General features: G+C 38.7%; 1 protein-coding gene across 3 annotated transcripts in view; it reads left to right on the forward strand.

The window, feature by feature from the left end:
- The window catches only part of LOC132953894 (potassium voltage-gated channel subfamily C member 1-like), a 72,645-nt gene that overhangs the window by 26,019 nt on the left and 26,202 nt on the right, over positions 1-20,424 (forward strand). For all 3 annotated transcript variants that reach the window (XR_009665677.1, XM_061026249.1, XM_061026248.1), the window contains exons 2-4: positions 8,636-8,767; positions 9,825-10,686; positions 15,428-15,640. Coding sequence is in view for 2 of the 3 variants with exons in the window: in XM_061026249.1 (XP_060882232.1) it covers positions 8,636-8,767; positions 9,825-10,686; positions 15,428-15,640 (1,207 nt within the window). In the remaining variant the exon portion in view is untranslated. The remainder of the gene's footprint in view (positions 1-8,635; positions 8,768-9,824; positions 10,687-15,427; positions 15,641-20,424) is intronic.

A 20,424-nucleotide genomic window follows, 5' to 3' on the forward strand; every position in this document is an offset into this window, starting at 1 on the left:
GTGCAGGGTATACGCAGGTATAAGGAGTATTCTCACTTATTTTTCAGTCTCCATAGGGTATACCCACTTCTAAATCTCATCTGATATACACCATTCATTGATTGAGAATATTGAAATTCTTTTCCCTGACGGTGAAGGGCTGACTCTCCCTACTCCATCTCTAAATGGCTAGTACACACTAACTAAATATGAAGGAGAAGTCTTACATGTCACTGTTTATAACACAGGCTTACATGTCACTGTTTAAAACAGAGGCTATTTATCCTTTGTTGGACGGGCCAATTTAAAAAAAAAACATTTTGGGGAAAAATTAAGATTAAACTCACTTTTTTAGGCGCCACTACACCAGTGGTACAAAGTAATGGTTTGCCAAGAGGCTTCAAATCCACCTTAGTTCCAGCTCTCAGCCTGACGTTAGGTTGACTAAAATTTAGGGGGAGACAATATTTCCAGCACGGCCAAAACCATCGATGGGTTTTCAAAGCCCCCTGCAGTAACAGATTGGTGACGTCACTAAGGCTTCTTCCATTAACATTTACAGTTTAAATACTGAGAAAGTCAGCATTTTCTGTCTTCTACGGCAAGTCATTAGCCACTTCCAGGAACTTTTGTAGCCCTGAAACAGGCGTGCGAATATAAGTCACTTTTGCACTTACATTTTTAAACAATTTGGCAAACATGTGAGTGGTGTTGTTCAACTCATTTTATTCTTGGCAAGAACTTGAGTCGCTATTTTCCCTAGATCTACTCCTTTGAAACTCTGAGTTGCCAACTTTTGTGATAAAAGGATTTGAGGATGTTTCAGGCTTGATGGGTTTATTTTATTTTATCATTGTTTTGCTCAAAATCCATTTCTTTAAGTTAACCTTTATGTTGACACCATAGTATCTCTCCTACAAAAATGTATTTGTCTGTGAACCAAGCAATAGAAGTGTTTCTACTAGCTAATGCTAACGGCTAACACTTAGCATATAAGTATTGCGCTATTATTAGTAGATATATATCTTCTCTTTCTTTGTCTTTCCTCCAATGATATATAGGTCGGTATGGGATCAGTGTGATGAGTTTGGGCACGTCTCAGCCACAGCCAGGCTAAGTGACTCTAATTAGAAGCTTTTGATCCTCCGTCCCAAGCTGAGAGCACTTTTTTTCTTGCTTCATCCCCATCTTGTAATTGTCCTATCTTCCTTCATTTCCTCTCATCCCACTTTCCTTAAGTCTTCCTCACTTACTTGCACACTAGCTCCTGCTGCTTTTTATCACTGCTCTAACCCCCTAAAACCTTTTTCTTTCAGTATTGATGTTATGTTATAGTACTTAGGTAATACATACGGGGTAGCGTTTTTGAAATCACCGGATGACGTTTTAATGTTATTTCTTCCGTTATGCTGAACACACGCAAAACAGCAAGAGACCATGTAAATGCTTTAAACAAGCTTCTGTCTTATGCTTTCAGTGATCAGCTGGTCTTTGTTTACTTAACGTAACAGCTTAGCATGTTAGTTTAAATAATGTGTCAGCTTATGTCAGCAAAATGTTGAAGTATTCAATGATTTCTGACCAAGAAAATCTGGATCATATTATAGCAGATCTGTTCAACTGTGGCTTGCCATCTGCTGTTATTTAATAGGAGAGTATTTAATTCGAACTCTGCAAACATGAACAACTTATTTCTTCACACCGCATAGTTTATTTAAATGACTGACTTTTTATTTGAGTTTAGACGGTTTCTTTGGCAAACAATACCAACTTCACATGTTTTTGTTTGTCATTGTGTTATTTTATAGACAATCTATGCTACATATCCTGAACATCGGTACAATCTCAAAGTAAATTATGTTCTGGCTAAGAGGATTTATTTTATTTTTGATTCATTCAAAAAGGTTTTCCAAAGAGGAATTCCAGAAACCTGCAATAAATTGCATAGTTTTGACCAGATTTAGGAAAAAATTCCCCTAGATTGTTATTCATTGTGAATAGTATTTCTGTTCTCCTGAGTAATGCCAGTTCAACATTAACTCTTCTTTAAGTCTTGTTTTTTGTCTTCATCAACATCTGAGAAAAATACAGTTAGATTATATGTTTTGAAGCTTTTGCAGCATGGCAGCTTGTTTTGCTGAAAATAGCCGCTTTGTGAACCTCAAATCTGTTGTGTGATGATGTGACAACCCCACAAATAACTAAAGGTTGGGTACTAATTCCCTGGGTTTGTCACTACCAGTGGCCCCTTTCACTTTAAACACATACAAAGTTAAAAGCCAGAGAGATTTGAGACCACAACAAGAATTGAATGAGGAGAGATCTAACACAGCTGAGAGATGACGTGAAGGGAAGAACACAAATGAAGGAGAAAAGTATAAAAAGAGCGACAGAAATAGTGGAGAAAATAGAATGGACAGGCGGTAGAAAAGGTAGTCTGATGAAGAAGACAAAGAGAGAAAGCTAAAGAAAGAGTGGAGATTGTCCTGGGGAGGATGTAAGGAAAGAGATTTAGGTCATTCTTTATGACTGGCAGGAACAAGGGAATGTAAAAGAGAGGAAGAAGCAGCGACCAATGAGGCAAAGTAGGAAGAGGAAGAAGAGATGAATTGTAGTAGTAGTAGGGTACATACATAGATTAGGCCCAAGATATTGTGGCTTGTACAGACCTACACAGCCCATTCAAATAATTGTGGTGTACATGACAGTATTTAAAAGTTACAGTTTCTTACAGTTAATTGATAGTACATGTTAATTCAATTGCAATTCTAAAAAGATGAATACCTGAATAATGACAGGTTGTAAGTTGTAATACTTAAGATTTCAGTCCTGGTTGATTCGGCCAGCGGCTGATGTATCTGTTTATTGCGCAGCCAAACAAAGTCAAATTATTTGATTGATAATAAAATGATGATTTATCAGTGATGATTGTTGACAGTGCTAATCTTAGCCACAAATACATTACATCAACTGTTTCTCAATTAAAGCCAGTCAATTCTCCAATTGAAAACTTATCATAAAAAGAAGAAACAGCAGGAAATGTTGAGTTACAACAAAAGGATGAGTCCATAAAGTATACACCTCTATGGGGCTTTATCCCACAAATGCCATAATCTCTGGTTAGTGAAAAAAGAACATGATTCATGTTTGCATTCACTTTGCATTCAATATGTTAAGGTTTTAAAGGTTTGACAATAACCTGCTAAAGTCTATCACGAGGAAGTAGAAGAAATCTTAAATATGACTTGACAATGGAAAGCTAATAAGCTAACATGATTTAGAGTCCATAGGCTAAGGTCGACAAGAAAATACTTTTTCTTTTCAGTGACTTTCCATTAACCTTTATCCATTCTTTTAAGTTTTTAGATTTGACCATTTTACATACAAGAAACAAGATTTTGACTTCTTCCCCGTTGCTATGGTAACTAGATACAGGCTTCTGCATAGTTGACACTTTAAGTAAGAACAGTAAACAACCAGTTTTACTACATACATGGTGACCATTGCTAGTCAGCCTAGAGAAAATCAGGATAGAGTTTTAACACAAACCGTGATATAATAGGTTTATTCAATAAAGCTTGGATGGAGCTGTAGGTACATGTGGCTAATTTAGGATTCAAGATTTTTATTTGTCACATGTTCATACAGATGTGCAATGAAATGTAATGACTGTTCCACCAAGCCATGCAATAAAAAATAATTACTGTAGAACATATATACAGTAAAATTGAGATTATTTTAATAACACTGGATTTTGGTTTGCGATCCCTCTTGTGTTGAATCAATTTCAACCAATCATAGAAATGGCAGCCACTAACAAAAAAACAACTTTGTAAAGAGGTAATATACGGTATATATATTTTTTATACAGAAACATGGATTTACTGACCATTGATAATATCAAAAACAGTTGAATACAAACCTAAGTCCCACAGTGGACTGTCTATTGTGTAAAAATATTAATTTGTCTTTCACATAATCATCATAACAAAAAGAACTACAAAAATGGGAAGAATAAAAGAACGCTGACTAGGTGACTTGTAATGGTCTGTTTTGAAGGTCCCCATTTCCATTAACTGGGGAATTAAATGTGCATAAGAATGTTTCTTTCTGCCTGCTATGTGACAGGTTAGAAGTTGAACCTTTCCTAACCCTTTGATATGAACAGTGGTGACTATAACCCACACATGAACTAGTCAGACGATTGTATTTTTTACCAGCCAAAAGATTCCAAATGATTGCTGGTAATGTGCCAAACTGTCTGGCAATGCAGACAGACTCTCCAGCCAGGAACCTCTGGGCAGTAACTGGCTGGCAGAAGTGTTTCTTACTTAAAAATGGTTATACAGTAGAAATAAAAGAGCAATTTTACTGTAGAAGAAAACAACGGGTTCGTTTCAAACACAATGTGTAAGGTCAAAACAAATCATTTCATAAGGGTGCAGAAAAAGGCTGCTGAGGGGCTGAGCTTTTAACGCAGCACTACAGGTGAGGCTGTATTTGGCTGATGAGTTCAACACAATTTCTCTAGAATAATCTTTTTCAAGCAATATTCCTAATTCAGCCAATAGAAGCTTGTTTGTAAGTGTAACCCACTCCTGGATAAATGCACTTCTCTCTATAGCTTCTATAGGTGAAAAGGGTATTTCCAGGAGGAGCTGTATATGTGAACGCGAAGAGCCAAATTTCTTTGCTCAGACTTCACCTGGAGTTTCTCATCACGAACCACTAGTATTTTTTCCGCAGCAAGTCCGGGTGAGCTGATGTGAGAACGCCGCAGGATGTTCTTTGGAGAATTCCCCTCGAGCCAATAGGAGGGGGAGTGACGTTTATATTCTGTAACTGCTGCACGGTGCATAGAATGTATACACAAGACCACTACGCTCTCCGTGCACGTAATTAAAAGGCTGCATTCTGTTTTCTGATCCCCAGTATGTTGTTCTCTGCTGTTTTGTTGATGTTGTCATTCCGTTGTACTACATGTAGCATTGATATAAAGGCAAATATTCTCATTATAATGTCTTGTAGCTTTGTTTTTTAACGTCACGTCTTACATCAGGAGACACCCCCCCTCTGACAGGGATAGTCTCTCGCTGTGAGGAGCATATGTGAACAGGAGCAGTCCTCCTGGAATTATCTAGTATGTTCAGGAGTGCATATGTGAAAACGGCTTCAGAGTCTGCATCAGTAGGTCTGTCTAGAGGTTAAACTTTCTGAAGTGCTTCAACAGCTGCACCAAATCCAAATTCCACAATGACCTTGTCATGGGACTCAGAACTTCTGTCTTTGTATGTTTTTTGTTCAGCACCCAGTACTTAGACTTTCTTGGATGTGCGTGCCTTTTTGAAATGTTTGTACTCAGAACTGGGCTCAGGTACTGATTAACCTTACAATCAGACCAAATTGTTTTAAACAGTCCAACATTTCCAAATCATCACTGGATTTTGATTGTGGGGACCCTTTTTGATGCAATATTATAATCAAGAGAGTACAGTAAATCTTCAAATGGTATTTTATAATGCAGTTATTTATCATCGTTTGTTTGTCGTTGGTCTAACAGATGCGTAGATTGTTGCTGCCGTGTTGATAGGATCTTGAAATGGTTTTAATTTTATCTTAACGATGTGAAAAGCAATCGTGTAAATAATCACTATGATAAGGAAAACACACTCAACCTTAACCCTAACCCTAACCCCTGGCCCAAACCCATCAGATTAATATAATGCAGCATGTGGTTAATGGTTAAAACAGTTTGATTTGGAGAAAGTTAGTGGAACCTGTGGATGATTTGACTCCTAGAAATAAAATCTGCTTTTGGAAAAGGGAAAATCACCTCTGTGGAAGGTTTGGCTCCTGCTAAAAACCCTAAGGGGGATGAACAATGAAGGGTCATTTTGACACTCGTGTTTGTAAAACGTAATCTTCCTTTCTGTCTTTTTTCTGTTAAACAGCTAAAAAAGAGGTATGGAGGAAATGACAGTTCAGCTTTTGAGTCATCTCTTGCGTGATTAGTTAGATAGATTTTTCAATGAAATTGTTCTCTCAGAATGTATACATTAGTAAAAAAAAATTCTGACACCTCTGACTTCAAAACTTCAAAAGAAGGTATAGTATCATTCACAGAATTTACTTAAAAAAAGGGAATTCCCCCCAGCTTCAATAAACTGCAAATGAAGTAAATTTACATGTGCACTAATAAATAGATTTTTTTAAAGGTGTAATTTCCAGTTGAAAAATTAGAACATGTAAATTAACGTGTGAATGCCTGTGTGTGTGTGTGTGTGTGTGTGTGTGTGTGTGTGTGTGTGTGTGTGTGCGTGTGCGTGTGTGTGTGTGTGTGTGAATGCTTGTGTGAATCCAGGGCAGCTCTAGATAGCAGTGTTAAATTAGACCATGATAATAAGCTGTGGGACTTAATGTGCTCCCTGAGGATTAGAGGAAGACTTCATCTGTCTGTCTTCATCACTGACCTGACACACCACACACGCACACACACACACACACACACACACACACACACACACACACACACACACACACACACACACACACACACACACACACACACACACACACACACACACACACACACACACACAAGGAAGTAGTTAACACATGGTTTAAAATCTGTTATATGAATTGCTGGTTTTAGGTTGCAGCACTGCACTGTTACTAGGGTGTGTTAAACATGGACGTAGTCTCAGTGATGTTGTTACCCATTGGTTTCTGAAACAGGAACTGTTGAAGCCCATCTATGGCAGCGGCCATATTTGAAATGCTGTCTCAAACTATAAAAAATTGAGCCATTCATTACAAATTTGTTATTGAACACAGGTAAACATATTCATGTCCACTGACATTTTAGTATCGGTGTGTATGGATGTGTCTGCAATGGCTTCATTTTTCAACACCAGATGTTGCCATTTGTTATTCATAATATAAAAGAAAAAAGAAAGAACATAATGATTTGAAATCTCTTATGGTACTGGTAGGTTGGTGGAAACAATGCTGCAATATGAGACTTTTTCGAAGACTATAAAACTTATAGTCTGAATGTCATCTTAAGTCTAAATGGGACAGTTTCCAAGATTCAGAGACGATCAAAACATGCACAAGAAAATAACCATGAGGGAAAACATTTTGAGACTTTTTTTTATCAGAGGTGTGAGAATGTGTATGTGTCTGGATAAACAGAACCTGCAGCAGTCATTTCTGGATGATTAAGATATTTGTTTTTCTGACATCTGTTTAAGAGATGTTTAGTGTTCATTTTTCCAGGAAAAAGGTGACTTTTAATTGCCACTGGTATTTACATATTAAAACGAAAATAGATCAAAATATTGTGAATGGGTCATTTCAAGGGTCGCAAAGTTCACCTCAATTGCTCGGTTGTGTCGATATGCCCTGTACATTTAAAAAAAGATCAGACCCTACCGTTTATGCCATGCTACACTTCTACTTGTACAGTCTTTTGTAATGTCTTGCATTGACTACTGCAACTCCTTACTGGCAGGTCTCCCTTACACACAGATTTAATCCAGAACGCAGCAGCACCCCTGGTTTTCAACCAACCCAAAAGAGCATATGTCACTCTGCTGTTCATCTCCCTCCACTGGCACCCAGCTGCTGCTTGCACCAATTACAAAACCCTGTTGCTCCTTTAGAAATATGCCTACCTGAACTCCTTCATCCAGGTGTACACTCCCACCCACCTTCTACCGCCAATAAAGCGCCTGGTCCTACTTTCACAACAGTGGCCTAAAGTTGCTCTTATTTTTCTGTAGTCTCCACACAGGCGGTGGAATGAATCACTAAACTCCATTTGTGACCAGCATTATGATCAGCATAGTCCATTTTCACCCCTAAGAAACAGGTAAAGGTCCAGCTCTGAACAATAGTCATTTTAATATGTTAACGGGACATTTTACTTTAACATATATCCAAGCTCAAACCATAACATATGCAGTATACATCTATTTTAACTTTGATTAGTTGCTTCTTCTGCAAATAAGCCTATTTGAGCCTGTATTGAAAAATATAAAGCAACTTAAAATATAAATGACTTGCTTGTTGCAAAAAAGGTGTATTGGTGGCCTTTCTTTTTTAAGGAAAAAGTGCTTGGTGTGAGAGATCGATAAGGACACTGAAATCAATAATGGTTTGTACATGATACGTGCTTCCATAATGTTACAGTAATGAATACATCTCTTTATTGCTTATTTTGTCATGTATATGGTTCTTTCTACAAGTACTGTATTTCTCCCTCTCTTTAGCCTCTGTGCCTAATTACCTTTACACTATCCACCAGCCTGTGCTCTCCCTCTATCCCTCAGACTGTGCTGTTATCAATGAGAGTGCAGCAGTCAGGACACTGAATTAACAGCACTCCCTTAGTGTTTTATTGGCTCCCCCTACCTGCAGCCTGTTGGCATGACCGCTGTTTTCTACTGCAATGGCCCAAATCCTCCTCCTCCACCAACATCCACATCAACACCAAAATACTCACGGCAAAAAAAAACCAAAAAAAAAAAAAAAGCCGACGAGAAAAACATTTGTGTGCAGATGTAACAGTTTGCTGTGATGTTTGAGTGAAAAGAGATTTTGTGTAATGCAAATAGTAACATGTCTCTTCCCCTCTCTGCTTTTCTCTTTGCAGTATGTGGCATTTGGGTCACTCTTCTTCATCCTCCTCTCTATCTCCACCTTCTGCTTGGAGACCCATGAAGCCTTCAACACCATCTACAATAAAACGGAGACAGTCATCGATGGAAATGTGACACGTGACGAGGTACAGTGAAGTTTTTGTGTACTGAATCAAAGAGACATCCACGGGGTCATGTATCTCTTATATGTATATCTTTAGGTTTGTTAAAGACAAATTGCAAAGAACTAAGCTGCATCGGCAAAGATGTCATGACTTGTTGTCCCTATATGTACATCACCTAAAATGCTCAATGCTACATTTACTATAATGCAATCTGCATTATATTTTAATCAGACACTCTGCACATGCACTTATTCCATATGTTATGTGAAAACCCTTATAACATTGTTAGAATCTGTTTACTTTATTATTATTATTATTATTTATATTGTGGTTGTAGTAGTAGTACTTCTAGTAGTAGTAGTAGTGTAGTAGTACTATAAGTATTTGTATGATTTTTATTGGTATCATTACTAGTATTATTACAAGGATGATGACTGTAGTATGACTGGACTCAATCCTGGGTCAGGAAGGCACCAAATTATTGCTCCTGTTAGGCCGCGTAAGCTTGATGCAGAGGTAGGCAGAACATTAGGATCAATCTGGTATAAATTAAGTCATTTATTTACGTATCTTGTGTATAAATAAAACGAATTGTTAAAGGAACAAAAATTTAATCTCAGAAGAGAAAATAGTAAGGCAACAGCCGTTTATTTGATTTCCATGTTTTTCTTTCTGGTACATCAACTTTGAACAAACAAAAACAGATGTTATCATAGTGGAATAATAGGATAGTGTTTTCTGTGTGCAACAAATTATGCAATCCGGACTTGGCCCCCAAGGCTGCTGTACTTGGGGTCTGCACACTGACTGCTAGGCTACCCAGGCCCTAAGTCTGTAGTTTTTAACAAAGATTGTAAAATAATTTCCATCATCAGATCCCAACATGACCTCTCCTCATGGCATGTTATCTAGACTTTTACCTTTTTCTGAATTCATCAAATTTGTTTGCCATGTTAAAAAAAATCTGTTTTGTCCATCTCTTTGATTCTGTCCATGCATTAGTTAATAAATGATTGATTAAATGAATGACAGCTTGATAAAATCAGCATACCCTTTCCTCTTTTCTTCCATCCTGCAGATCGTGTATGAGGTCGTCACTGATGGCTGGCTGACCTGGGTGGAAGGCACGTGTGTCATTTGGTTCACCATTGAGGTGATGATGCGTGTCCTTTTCTGCCCTGACAAGGGAGAATTCTTCCGCAGCGCCCTGAACATCATAGACTTTGTGGCCATTGTGCCATTCTACCTGGAGGTGGCACTAAGTGGCCTCTCCTCCAAAACAGCCAAAGACGTGCTGAGCTTCCTGCGTGTGGTGCGATTTGTTCGTATCCTGCGTATATTCAAGCTAACCCGCCATTTTGTTGGTTTACGAGTTCTTGGCCACACTCTGCGGGCGAGCACCAATGAGTTCCTGCTGCTCATTATCTTCTTGGCGCTGGGCGTCCTCATCTTTGCTACTATGATTTATTACGCTGAACGCATCGGTGCAGACCCTGATGATCCAACAGCTGCAGCCCACACAGCTTTCAAGAACATCCCCATTGGCTTCTGGTGGGCTGTGGTGACCATGACAACACTGGGCTATGGGGACATGTACCCTGAGACATGGTCTGGAATGCTGGTGGGTGCTCTCTGCGCCTTAGCTGGTGTGCTAACCATCGCCATGCCTGTGCCCGTCATTGTCAACAACTTCGGCATGTACTACTCCCTGGCCATGGCCAAGCAGAAGCTCCCCAAGAAGAGAAACAAGCACATCCCCAGAGCACCGCAGCCAGGCAGTCCCAACTACTGCAAGCCAGATGCCCTGGCAATGGCAACTGCCTCACCGCACAGGCTGATGGGCAATGTTATCGGGCCAGGCATGGTGGGATCTGGCAGCATGATGGGTACTGGGGACTGCCCACTGGCGCAGGAGGAGATCATAGAGATCAACAGGGCAGGTAAGTTGTTGAACAGAACTGGGATCAGGCATGTATGTCAGAGATTCCATGGTCCAAGTGTGTGGATGTGAGCATAGAAACCAAACCTCTGAAAGTTAAGTGTCAAAGTGATGTATTAAGCACATAAAAAAAAACCTGCTGACCAAAGTGCTTTTCAATCAAAGAAAGTGGAAAAATTAAAACAAAAACCACAATATAAGACCAAGAAAACCCACATACACAATTGACAAAAATGTTTAAAATAAATGAAGTATTTGATTAAAACAAATATGAACAGAGATAAAAGCATCGACAAAAGAGGTGTTAAGAAACCCCTGATTTTTAACTTAACATATGAATACAAAGGTGTATTCACACAAGCATTTTAAACAGCCACATTTGAGGTTTGGCCTGAATTGTTTTGAGCACAGGATCTGCTCATCAAGGGTAACAACAAATCAGTACACATTATGTCTCCAAATATGGTTGGGAGATATGGCCTATAAATAAATTCTCAGATTTTTTCACACCAAGCTACGATTTTGTATCGATTTTTGTTCTGAAAAAAACAACTACAAATGACAAAAAATTACTAGTTTTCTTTTAAGTTTTGCTTTTATTTTATCAATAAAATGTAACAAAGCTGAATTACCTTCAAGGATTAATACAGTAACCTGAATTTTACTTTAGAGGTTGAAGTGCAAGCTGTAAACTTGTCTTTTAAAGGAAGAATATGTGATTTTTTGATCCACCAGATGTCGCCCTTGAGCACCAGCATGAAACCAAAACAACTCGCAGTGCATTGTTGTGTTAGCATGCTAATGCTAGCGGTCTATATTATGCTCGTATCTTCACACTGCATGTAAATTTACACAAAATAACCGTGATCTAAAACGCTTATGTAACATTCAAATAAGCAGTGAGTACATTATGTTATTCTTCTTTTTCTCTAGTCCCTCAATTAAATAACTTTTATACGTGAGGGGATGAGCCTGCCTGCTGTCCTGGCGATGTAAACACGCTGTAGATACAGCTCAGAAAGCTTGGAAAGCATCACAGACAGTGGGACTCGGGTGTTACACCCATTGTAGACAGTCATGACTCACAGAGTTATTTTCAGAGGATATACTTGATTTCTGCTACATTTAAGTGTGAAAAATCACATATTCTTCCTGCACTATGTAGTTTCAGGCTAAAGCTTTGACTCTCTTTTTTTTTATTCAGTCGTTTTAGTCTGAAGTTTAGGTAAACAGAACCTATGTTATGTGCGGCACGCTGCTCTCCTATGAAAGCAAAATAACGAAGACCTCAACGATGAACAGGCACCTGAAGGAAGCTGTCATTCAAACAACTCAAAATTGTTGTTGAAAACGTCAGTTATAACGGCCCACTTATTAAAATATCGTCGGGTTTAAATCGGGCTCGGGCTCATAATTACAGTTAATGGGTTGGGCTGGGCCAGGCTTGGACAGAACGTGCACAGGCTCGGGTAGGGTCGGGCTGGATTTGTTGGGCCCAATCTAAGCTTTATTTCAGGCTACAGATGAGGCAGAGCGACTTCAGCAAAATACATGCAGCTGGTTGCAACAAACCTGGGGTTGGAAAATCTCAGTTTTCCACAAACCCGATTTATTGATAAAATGGATTTATTTACCAGCCCTACATCCAGTACCACTTTCATACCCTTATGAGTTTCTCTCTATTCCAGGAACAAAACTAGCGATAGAGATGTCAGGTTTTCTATCGATCTCTTCCTTTTTTCAGATTGATTTTAGTCCATTGTTATCTCAAAATAGTGTTAAATGCGCAATATTGGAGCTATAGCTGACATCTTCAAATAGCATCTTTTTTTTCTCAAATTAGCAACAATCAGAAAATTGGGATGGATAGAGAATTGGCTTAAAAAATGATCAGACCTAAAGATGGCTTTCCTTACCATGGAAGTATAGTTGGAGAATTACCTACACACTTTATTGAAGTAAAATCATATCATAAATTATGTTTCTTCTAATTTAATTGCAAAAGTCAATAAAGAGTGCAGGCTTCAGATGAATGTGTTGGAACAGGGTTGTGGGTTTTCTGTATTTGTATGTATTACCATTGATGTGGTTTTAGACATGGTTTGGCGTGGTTAAAAGTGATTTACTGTTGCCAGACACGTGTCATCTCTGCTTCTTTACTTTACTACTTACAAAGTTTCAAATACTTATGTCAATCACTGGAGCTGCCTTAACAAATGTGATTATATTGAACTGCCAAGTTTTTCACTTTCTCATCAAAGTGATGACCAGAGGTCGGATTTCAAGCACTGAACTGTTGTGAGAAGTGCTTCTCTGTTTTCATGCTGTAAATAACTTGCCGATGTCCTCGTTCCTTCATGAGGGGAGTGCACTAAACAAGATTTTAATATGCGACGGGATAAGAATGCTTATTACTTTCTCCGGACAAATCCATTTTCAGATTCTATACTGCCAAGGCTGACATGTTAAAATAATCTCGGATTGGCTCTATATAGATATACAGTATTTTCTGCCTGTCTGAACATTGATCCAGGCCATATCATCTTGTCTCTGCCCTGCTGCTGACATGTCAATCATCAGCACGCAGTCAACTTTGTGCATATGTGTGTGTGTGTGTGTGTGTGTGTGTGTGTGTGTGTGTGTGTGTGTGTGTTTATGATTGTTAGTTTTTACAGACTTAAAGCTCTGTATTTACACATAGTCTGAGTTTGCTACACCTTCACACAGTTTGATAGCAAGCTAACATATGATAGCGTTGGCTCATTACCATTTACAGATAATGCAGCCAATAATATTATTTTCTATGTGGGCTGTGAATTGATTTTGCAACTAAATCATCGTGTGAAATTTTGTTTTATGGCTATGATCTTAGAAAAAATACTTTACAAAAGAACAATAAACATGGAAACAATGCTATTAAATCATGAATGGTTAATATTACTATGACTACAACTTATCTGACCAATTCTAGTGCAGATCACTATTTACTCAGCTTAAGGTCTGCTATGTGTGCTGCGGACTGTAATGACAGCAATAGAAAACTCACAAATTGTGTTCAGCTAAATATTTCTATAAACAAATGCACAGACATGAAAAGAACAACACTGAGGGACTGATTTGTAAAGTTTACTGCTTGCCCTGATGTTAGTCCTGCATTGCTCTGAGCAAGGTTGGTGCAGAGAATGGACTGATTTGGCTGAACTCTATGACAGCCAGTTCTAAATCTTTGATTATGGTGGTCAGAAAGACAATACAACACTTGATTTAACTAGCAGTATGTGTGTGTGTGGTTGTGTGATTACCTCTTTGGCCATATCTATAGCTGTTGAGCATTAAATCATATCAGGTTAGGAGTGACAGCTGTGTTGAAAGATACAAACTCTTCTTTCAAACAGCCATCTCCTCTGTGTATGTGTGTGTGTGTGTGTGTGTGTGTGTTTGTGTGTGTGTGTGTGTGTGTGTGAGAGAGTGTATATGAATGTGTATGCATGTGTGTGTGTGTGTGTGTGTGTGTGTGTGTGTGTGTGTGTGTGTGTGTGTGTGTGTGTGTGTGAGAGTGTATATGAATGTGTATGCATGTGTGTGTGTGTGTGTGTGTGTGTGTGTGTGTGTGTGTGTGAGAGTGTATATGTGTGTGTATGCGTGTGTGTGTGTGTGTGTGTGTGTGTGTGTGTGTGTGCGTGCGTGCGTGCGTGCGTGCATGTGTGTGTGTGCATATAACAGACTCCCATGCCTTAGTTTAGGTCCTCTCATTTAGTGCTGAATGATCGTAGCACATGAAGTGTGTGCGTGTTTGTGTATGTGTGCTTGCTCTGCTGCAGTGCGTTGGTCATGTGATCAGGACAGCTATCACGAGGCACTAACGCTCCTTTACCCCCCACCCCTCCCCCCACCCTCCCTTCTCCTGCACTCTCTTCTCTTTCGCTGTCTTTTATTCTTTTTTTTCCTTTTACCCTTTTTGATTTTATTTTTACCGTCCACTCTTTTTTCTCTCTCTCTACTTCGCTTTCATCTCACGTTCTTTGGCTTCTGTTTCTCATCTCCAAATCCCTTCTCCTTGTCCTCCTCTGACTTGCTCCTCACTGCTCCTGGTCTTATCTCCATTTTCCATTTTTATTACTCTGATGCTCTCAACCACCCCTTCCCTATCCCCCCTACCCACTCTCCCTGTGCTCCTCCTTCTCTCCCCTGACCATCAATCTTCTTTTTCTTTACCTTTCCTCCTCTTCACTCTCTCTCAACCCCCTCCACATCATCTTTATGCCTTGCCTCCTTTCCTTGCTTGTTTCTATTTATTGTTTTTTCTCTCTCTCTCTTCTCCTTTCCCTTTTCTCCTTCCTCTCCTGTTTTCTCTTTTCCCTTCATATTCCTCCACTTATCATCTTCTATTGACTTCATTCAATCTTTTTTTATTCTCCCCATAACACCTTTTTTCTTATTATTTTCTCTGTTCTCCTCTTTTACCCCACTTTCTCACCTCATGCCTTCTTTAACTGTTCCTCTCCTCTCCTCTCCTCTCCTCTCCTCTCCTCTCCTCTCCTCTCCTCTCCTCACCCTATCCCTTTTCTTTCCTATCGTCATCCACTTTCTTTCTTATCCTCAACTTCCTCCTCACACCTGCAACCTGTTTCTTCGTCCTTGCACTGTCCCTTGTTTTTTGTATCTTAATTTCTACCACTTGCTATTCTTTACCCCCTTACCACTCAAAATCTACCCCTTGTTGCACCAACCCCTTCCAACAGACTCCAAACAGAATGGGGATGCAGCGGCCAATGCAGCAGCCTTGGCCAATGAGGACTGCCCCACCATTGACCAGGTCCTAGGGGACGAGCGTAGCCCAGCAACTGGGGGTCTTGGCTCCGTCACCAGCCGTGAGCGTTACCCGCATGACCGGGCCTGTTTCCTGCTGAGCACCGGGGAATTCCAGCGCACGACGGATGGGAACGTTCGGAAAGGTAGGAGGGTGGAGGGGGTCCTGTGGAGGATTGAAGGAGGAGAAGGAGTGGGGGGAGGGCAGTACTTGAGTGACAGCAGTGGGCTGTCGCTTGATGCATGGAACTGATTGATATGTGCTGACATGGTGTGTTGTGTGCAAAAACATTGTGAAACAGTCAAACATACATGTTACAAAAAACACACACACACCCTTATATACACATTCAGGGGAGGGACGCGGGTCAACTTAAGAAGAACAAAAGAAGAAGAACAGCAAACCTTATAAACTTGTAAAAATGGATTTTACAGGTGTTCATGATTCCCTTGTGAACCCATCATTCACTGATACAGAGAAAAGGAAGATGCAAAAGAACAAACATCATAGAATACATTTTGAAGAATGTGTGGAATGTAGGGCTTCAAAATAATTTACAAGTAAAAATCAAAAACACTCAAAAACACACTTTATTATTCCTTTTTTTCCTCACTCCCTCTCCATCACTTTGAGTCTGTGTCACCATGTCTGAACAACATGACCAGCTCTGTTCTGCAGCACAAACAACATATCAATGTCCATTGAACAACATTGATATTTCACTTAATGATTCTTATTATTAGCACCTCAAACTACAGCTGAAGTAGGAGAGGTCCCCTTCATGCATCTATCCCGCATCTTTGCTGCAGAGGTACTGCAGAGGCTGCGGCTGCAGCACTGCCATGTGGGCTAATGTTGAATTGACTGGATTTAATCCTCTGTAAAATATTATTATCAGACAGATTTCTGAATTGTGGTCAAAGAATGCTTTATTCACTGAGGTGAATTAATTATTCATTGAGGTGGGTCAGCAATCATTCATCAATACTAAATACAAGAAAACATTTGTCTTCTGTGTGTTTTTTATTCTGTGTTCACCTTTTATTTGAACATGTGTACATAAAGTTTCATTTCAAAACAGGCCTTTGTTGAGATTTTAGTGTTCCTCTTATTTTTAATGTTGAGTGCTACATAGAAGATCTGTGTTTAATCTGTTTGTCTGTAATATCAACAAATCCCAAAGAAAGGCAGAAGATAGGCGTCATGTATGTTTCACATAAATTGTGCTTTTTTTCCCTTCGTTAATCTGATATATCTAGAAAATGCAACACAAAACCTCAGAAAGAAAGGTCAAGGGTGAGTGGATGGGCCAAAAACAAAAACAAATGTGAAAAATGCTCACCTGTGTCCTTTTCCAAAATCTTCTTGAAGACAATAAAGAGCTCAAAGGGTGCATGTAGTGTTTCTCTGAGTCTTAGTGTTGAGGGCTTATACAAATGCCTATGTTGCTTTGACCATTGGTGTTTTTAAACAGAACATAATTGTCTGGATGTTGCCTGAGTTAATCAGACTTCACAGAATGTTATTTTGCTACTAGGAGGCCATCAGTTGTATCTCAATCTGCTAACACTGCTAACTGGGGACACATCAACCAAAGCCTTTGTCATTCTTAAATACACAATGTGTGTTCAAGCTTAATTTTTGTTATTATTCCTTACACATTTCTATACATACTGTACAATATTCATCTAGGTTTTACGTTTTCCAAGATTGAATTGTTCTTTTACACTCCAGTGTCCTTGTACTGGCACAATACAATTCATTCTTTTTAACTTTTTGTCTATACATACCAGCATTTTTGTTCAAGAGGCTCATGCACTTTCCATCTCCCTGTTATAACAAGTTTTGATTTGAATTATCTTTTCTATAACTTCTCAGGCTTCATCAAGCCAGAATAAGCCATATACTTTACATCAATAATTCCAGTCATCATCAACTGCACTTTGTCTTTTTGTGCTAATTATTGAATGTTAGTATACTTACTAACACATAGGCTTTATGCACAGTATTTTTTGAAGGCTCAGCAACTTCTTAAAACAGTTGGGCAATTGTTACTCAAACAGAAAAACATTTTTATTTTCATTATTTTGAATGCAGATATCAGATTGTTGATTCCAGGTGTGAAGCTCTTGGTTTGAGTCTCGGCCTCTTCAACCACTTCAAGTCCATGTATGTTTTAATTGGGTCAATTTTGAGAGTCAGAAATACTCTGAGCTTTTCTCAAAGCCTCTTGAAATTGAGCCTGCAATTGTTAGAAGGCTTTTTATGTTAGACAATTTGACAATTTCATTCAGCATCCACAAAACTCCCAAATGAGCCACTTCCATTCATTATAGTAACAGCATAGCGTTGTTCATTTCTTGGGATTTGATGGAGTGATAATCAGAAAAAGGAAACAAAATACCTTAAGCCTCATCCTGAAACGTAGCTACTGTTGATCTATTAATGTTGAGGAATGTTTCGGTGTATCATTTTGAAATGAAACTCTTCATTATGTGAACTTACATTCTTAAGAATCTGATTTCGCAGATCAGATGAGAGTCACTCTGTCCTCAGTCATCAAATCAGACTTCTTTATTCTTCAGCTGTATCTCTTTCTCATTGTACCTCTTTTCATACTTTTCTAACTTTTTTTCATTATTTTACTAATTTCTCTCTCTGTTTGCTTTCGCCCACTTCCACTATCAACTGTCCATGTTTAATGTTCAACATTCTGACAATGCCTCTTCATCTCACTGTTTTATTTCCCTTTTTAATCCTCATCTACATGATTTCTAGCGGTGTTTACACATCTTCCTTTTTATTTTTCCTTCTTCTGGCGACCATGACCTGCTAACACTGAATTAATGTTTACTTGTTTTCAAAATGTAACCCCTCACTTGTCATCTAGAGTATAACACTCTACACACATACCTCTATACACTCTCCACATGCTATTTCCTCTGACTCACACAACATACTCCAAAGTACACACCCCAACAGATGGCACGAACTCCAGCAGTGTGACATCCTCCCTGGTAGAGGAGTTGCTCCTCTGGCCAAAAAGGGGGCTCTGCTACAGCGAGAGCTCACTGTTAGCCCCACCTCCTCCTGGATCAAATCTTACAAACACATAGCAAAAAGTGGTGCAAAACCATTCTGCAGTAAACAACACAACCCTTACCCCCCATAAATGTATAGATTAAACCTGATTAGACTCGATCAGATTTGTTATGAGTATGTCAACATCGAATGTAAGAGATTAGATACAAGTAGATTTGATTAAAAATGGTTAAATAAAGAGTTATAGACAGGATAACATTAGATTACACCAGCATACAACCAAACAGATCGGACCAGACATGACTAAATCCATTCGACTAAACTGGACTACAACTAATTAGAATGGACCGGTCTGCTTACATTTAATTCATGTTAAATCGAATACCGGACTAGACTTAGTTGTTCTATTAATTTAAATTAGGTTATACCAGAGTGGGTTAAACAACACAAGGCTAAACTAGACTAGATTGCACCCTGCTGGATTAGACTGTAATAAAGTAAAAATAATAAAAGAAGATTACGTTTGGGTGGAATTAATAATTCCTTTAATCAGTACTTAATTAGATACAGTAGAATAGATGGGACTCCATTGTACTGTATTGGACAAAACGTTGGTTTATGAGATCATTGCATTATAGCTCTGCACATGTCGTATCAGTTTGATTCCATATGTGTAAGTGCCAGAACGATAAGAGAAACAGAAGACAACAAAAGTTGTATTTGACAGGAGGGATTAGTGCAAACAGCTAATGCACAGAATATGACCTCACAGTTAAACAGAGTGAATAAGAGGAGAGTTCTGCATCCAGAAATACCAACATGATAAGGTCACACAACTCTGGTTTGTAAATGTACTTTGCTTATATAAAGCTTTTCTATCCCCTAACCCTCTACATTCCTATTCACAAACACATTTATAATTATTTACAATATGGGGTTCATGACACTTTGACTTGGAGTGGAAAGTCTGGGATGAACTGTAATCATGCAATTAGTGACTACTGAGCCACAGTCTCCTAATCTGAGGCCTCGCAACATAAAACAATCACCCTTACACACACAGATACAAAGACACACACGCACACACAAACAAACACATACACATAAACACAATTGAATGCAAAGAGGTGCATGAAGGGTGCTTTTTTATTGTAAAGCTCTTAAGTGTGGTTTCAGCATCATACAGTGAATACTAATTGTGTGTGCAGTGGGAGGCAAATGCATGGTTTGTGTATGTGTTTTTTTGTGTGTGTGTGCGTGTGTGTGTGTGTGTGTGTGTGTGTGTGTGTGTGTGTGTGTGTGTGTGTGTGTGTGTGATGCCCATACACTACAAAATAGAAATTATAGTCTTATTTGCTTCACAAAAGACAGTGGTTTTAGTAGATAGAATACATATCATGGATATAATCTAAAACATTTTTTTTAACATAATGTAAACAATCTAAGAGTCCGTATAAGTCCATTTCATTTTAAGCCACAGGCTTTCACCTTTCCAAACTATCATGCTCCCATGTGCTACTGCTACATCTCGTTAGTGCTACTATTTTTAAACATGTTTAGCATTAAGATAGCATCAAGCAGGTTAGCTCCACTGGATGTCCTGTAGTTGGGCGGGCAACATCCCCTCCTACAGCTAATACAAATAAAACACACATAATACATATAGAATTAGTTTAACTTTGTATATGTGTCCCAATTTCACATTTGGAGATGGTTATTTAAAGAATGTCAGGAGAGAAATATTTGTTTTACAAATGTATTATTGATATTGCTTTTTGCTTAGCTGTATTACCTAGGCTATAAGATTATATACATACATATTTGTAGTTATACCACAAGTTATTGTGCACTAAAGGTGTTGATAATAGCATGATTGCAAATAAATTA

The sequence above is a fragment of the Labrus mixtus genome, chromosome 20 (assembly GCF_963584025.1).
Source record: "Labrus mixtus chromosome 20, fLabMix1.1, whole genome shotgun sequence".
Classification (NCBI taxonomy): domain Eukaryota; kingdom Metazoa; phylum Chordata; class Actinopteri; order Labriformes; family Labridae; genus Labrus; species Labrus mixtus.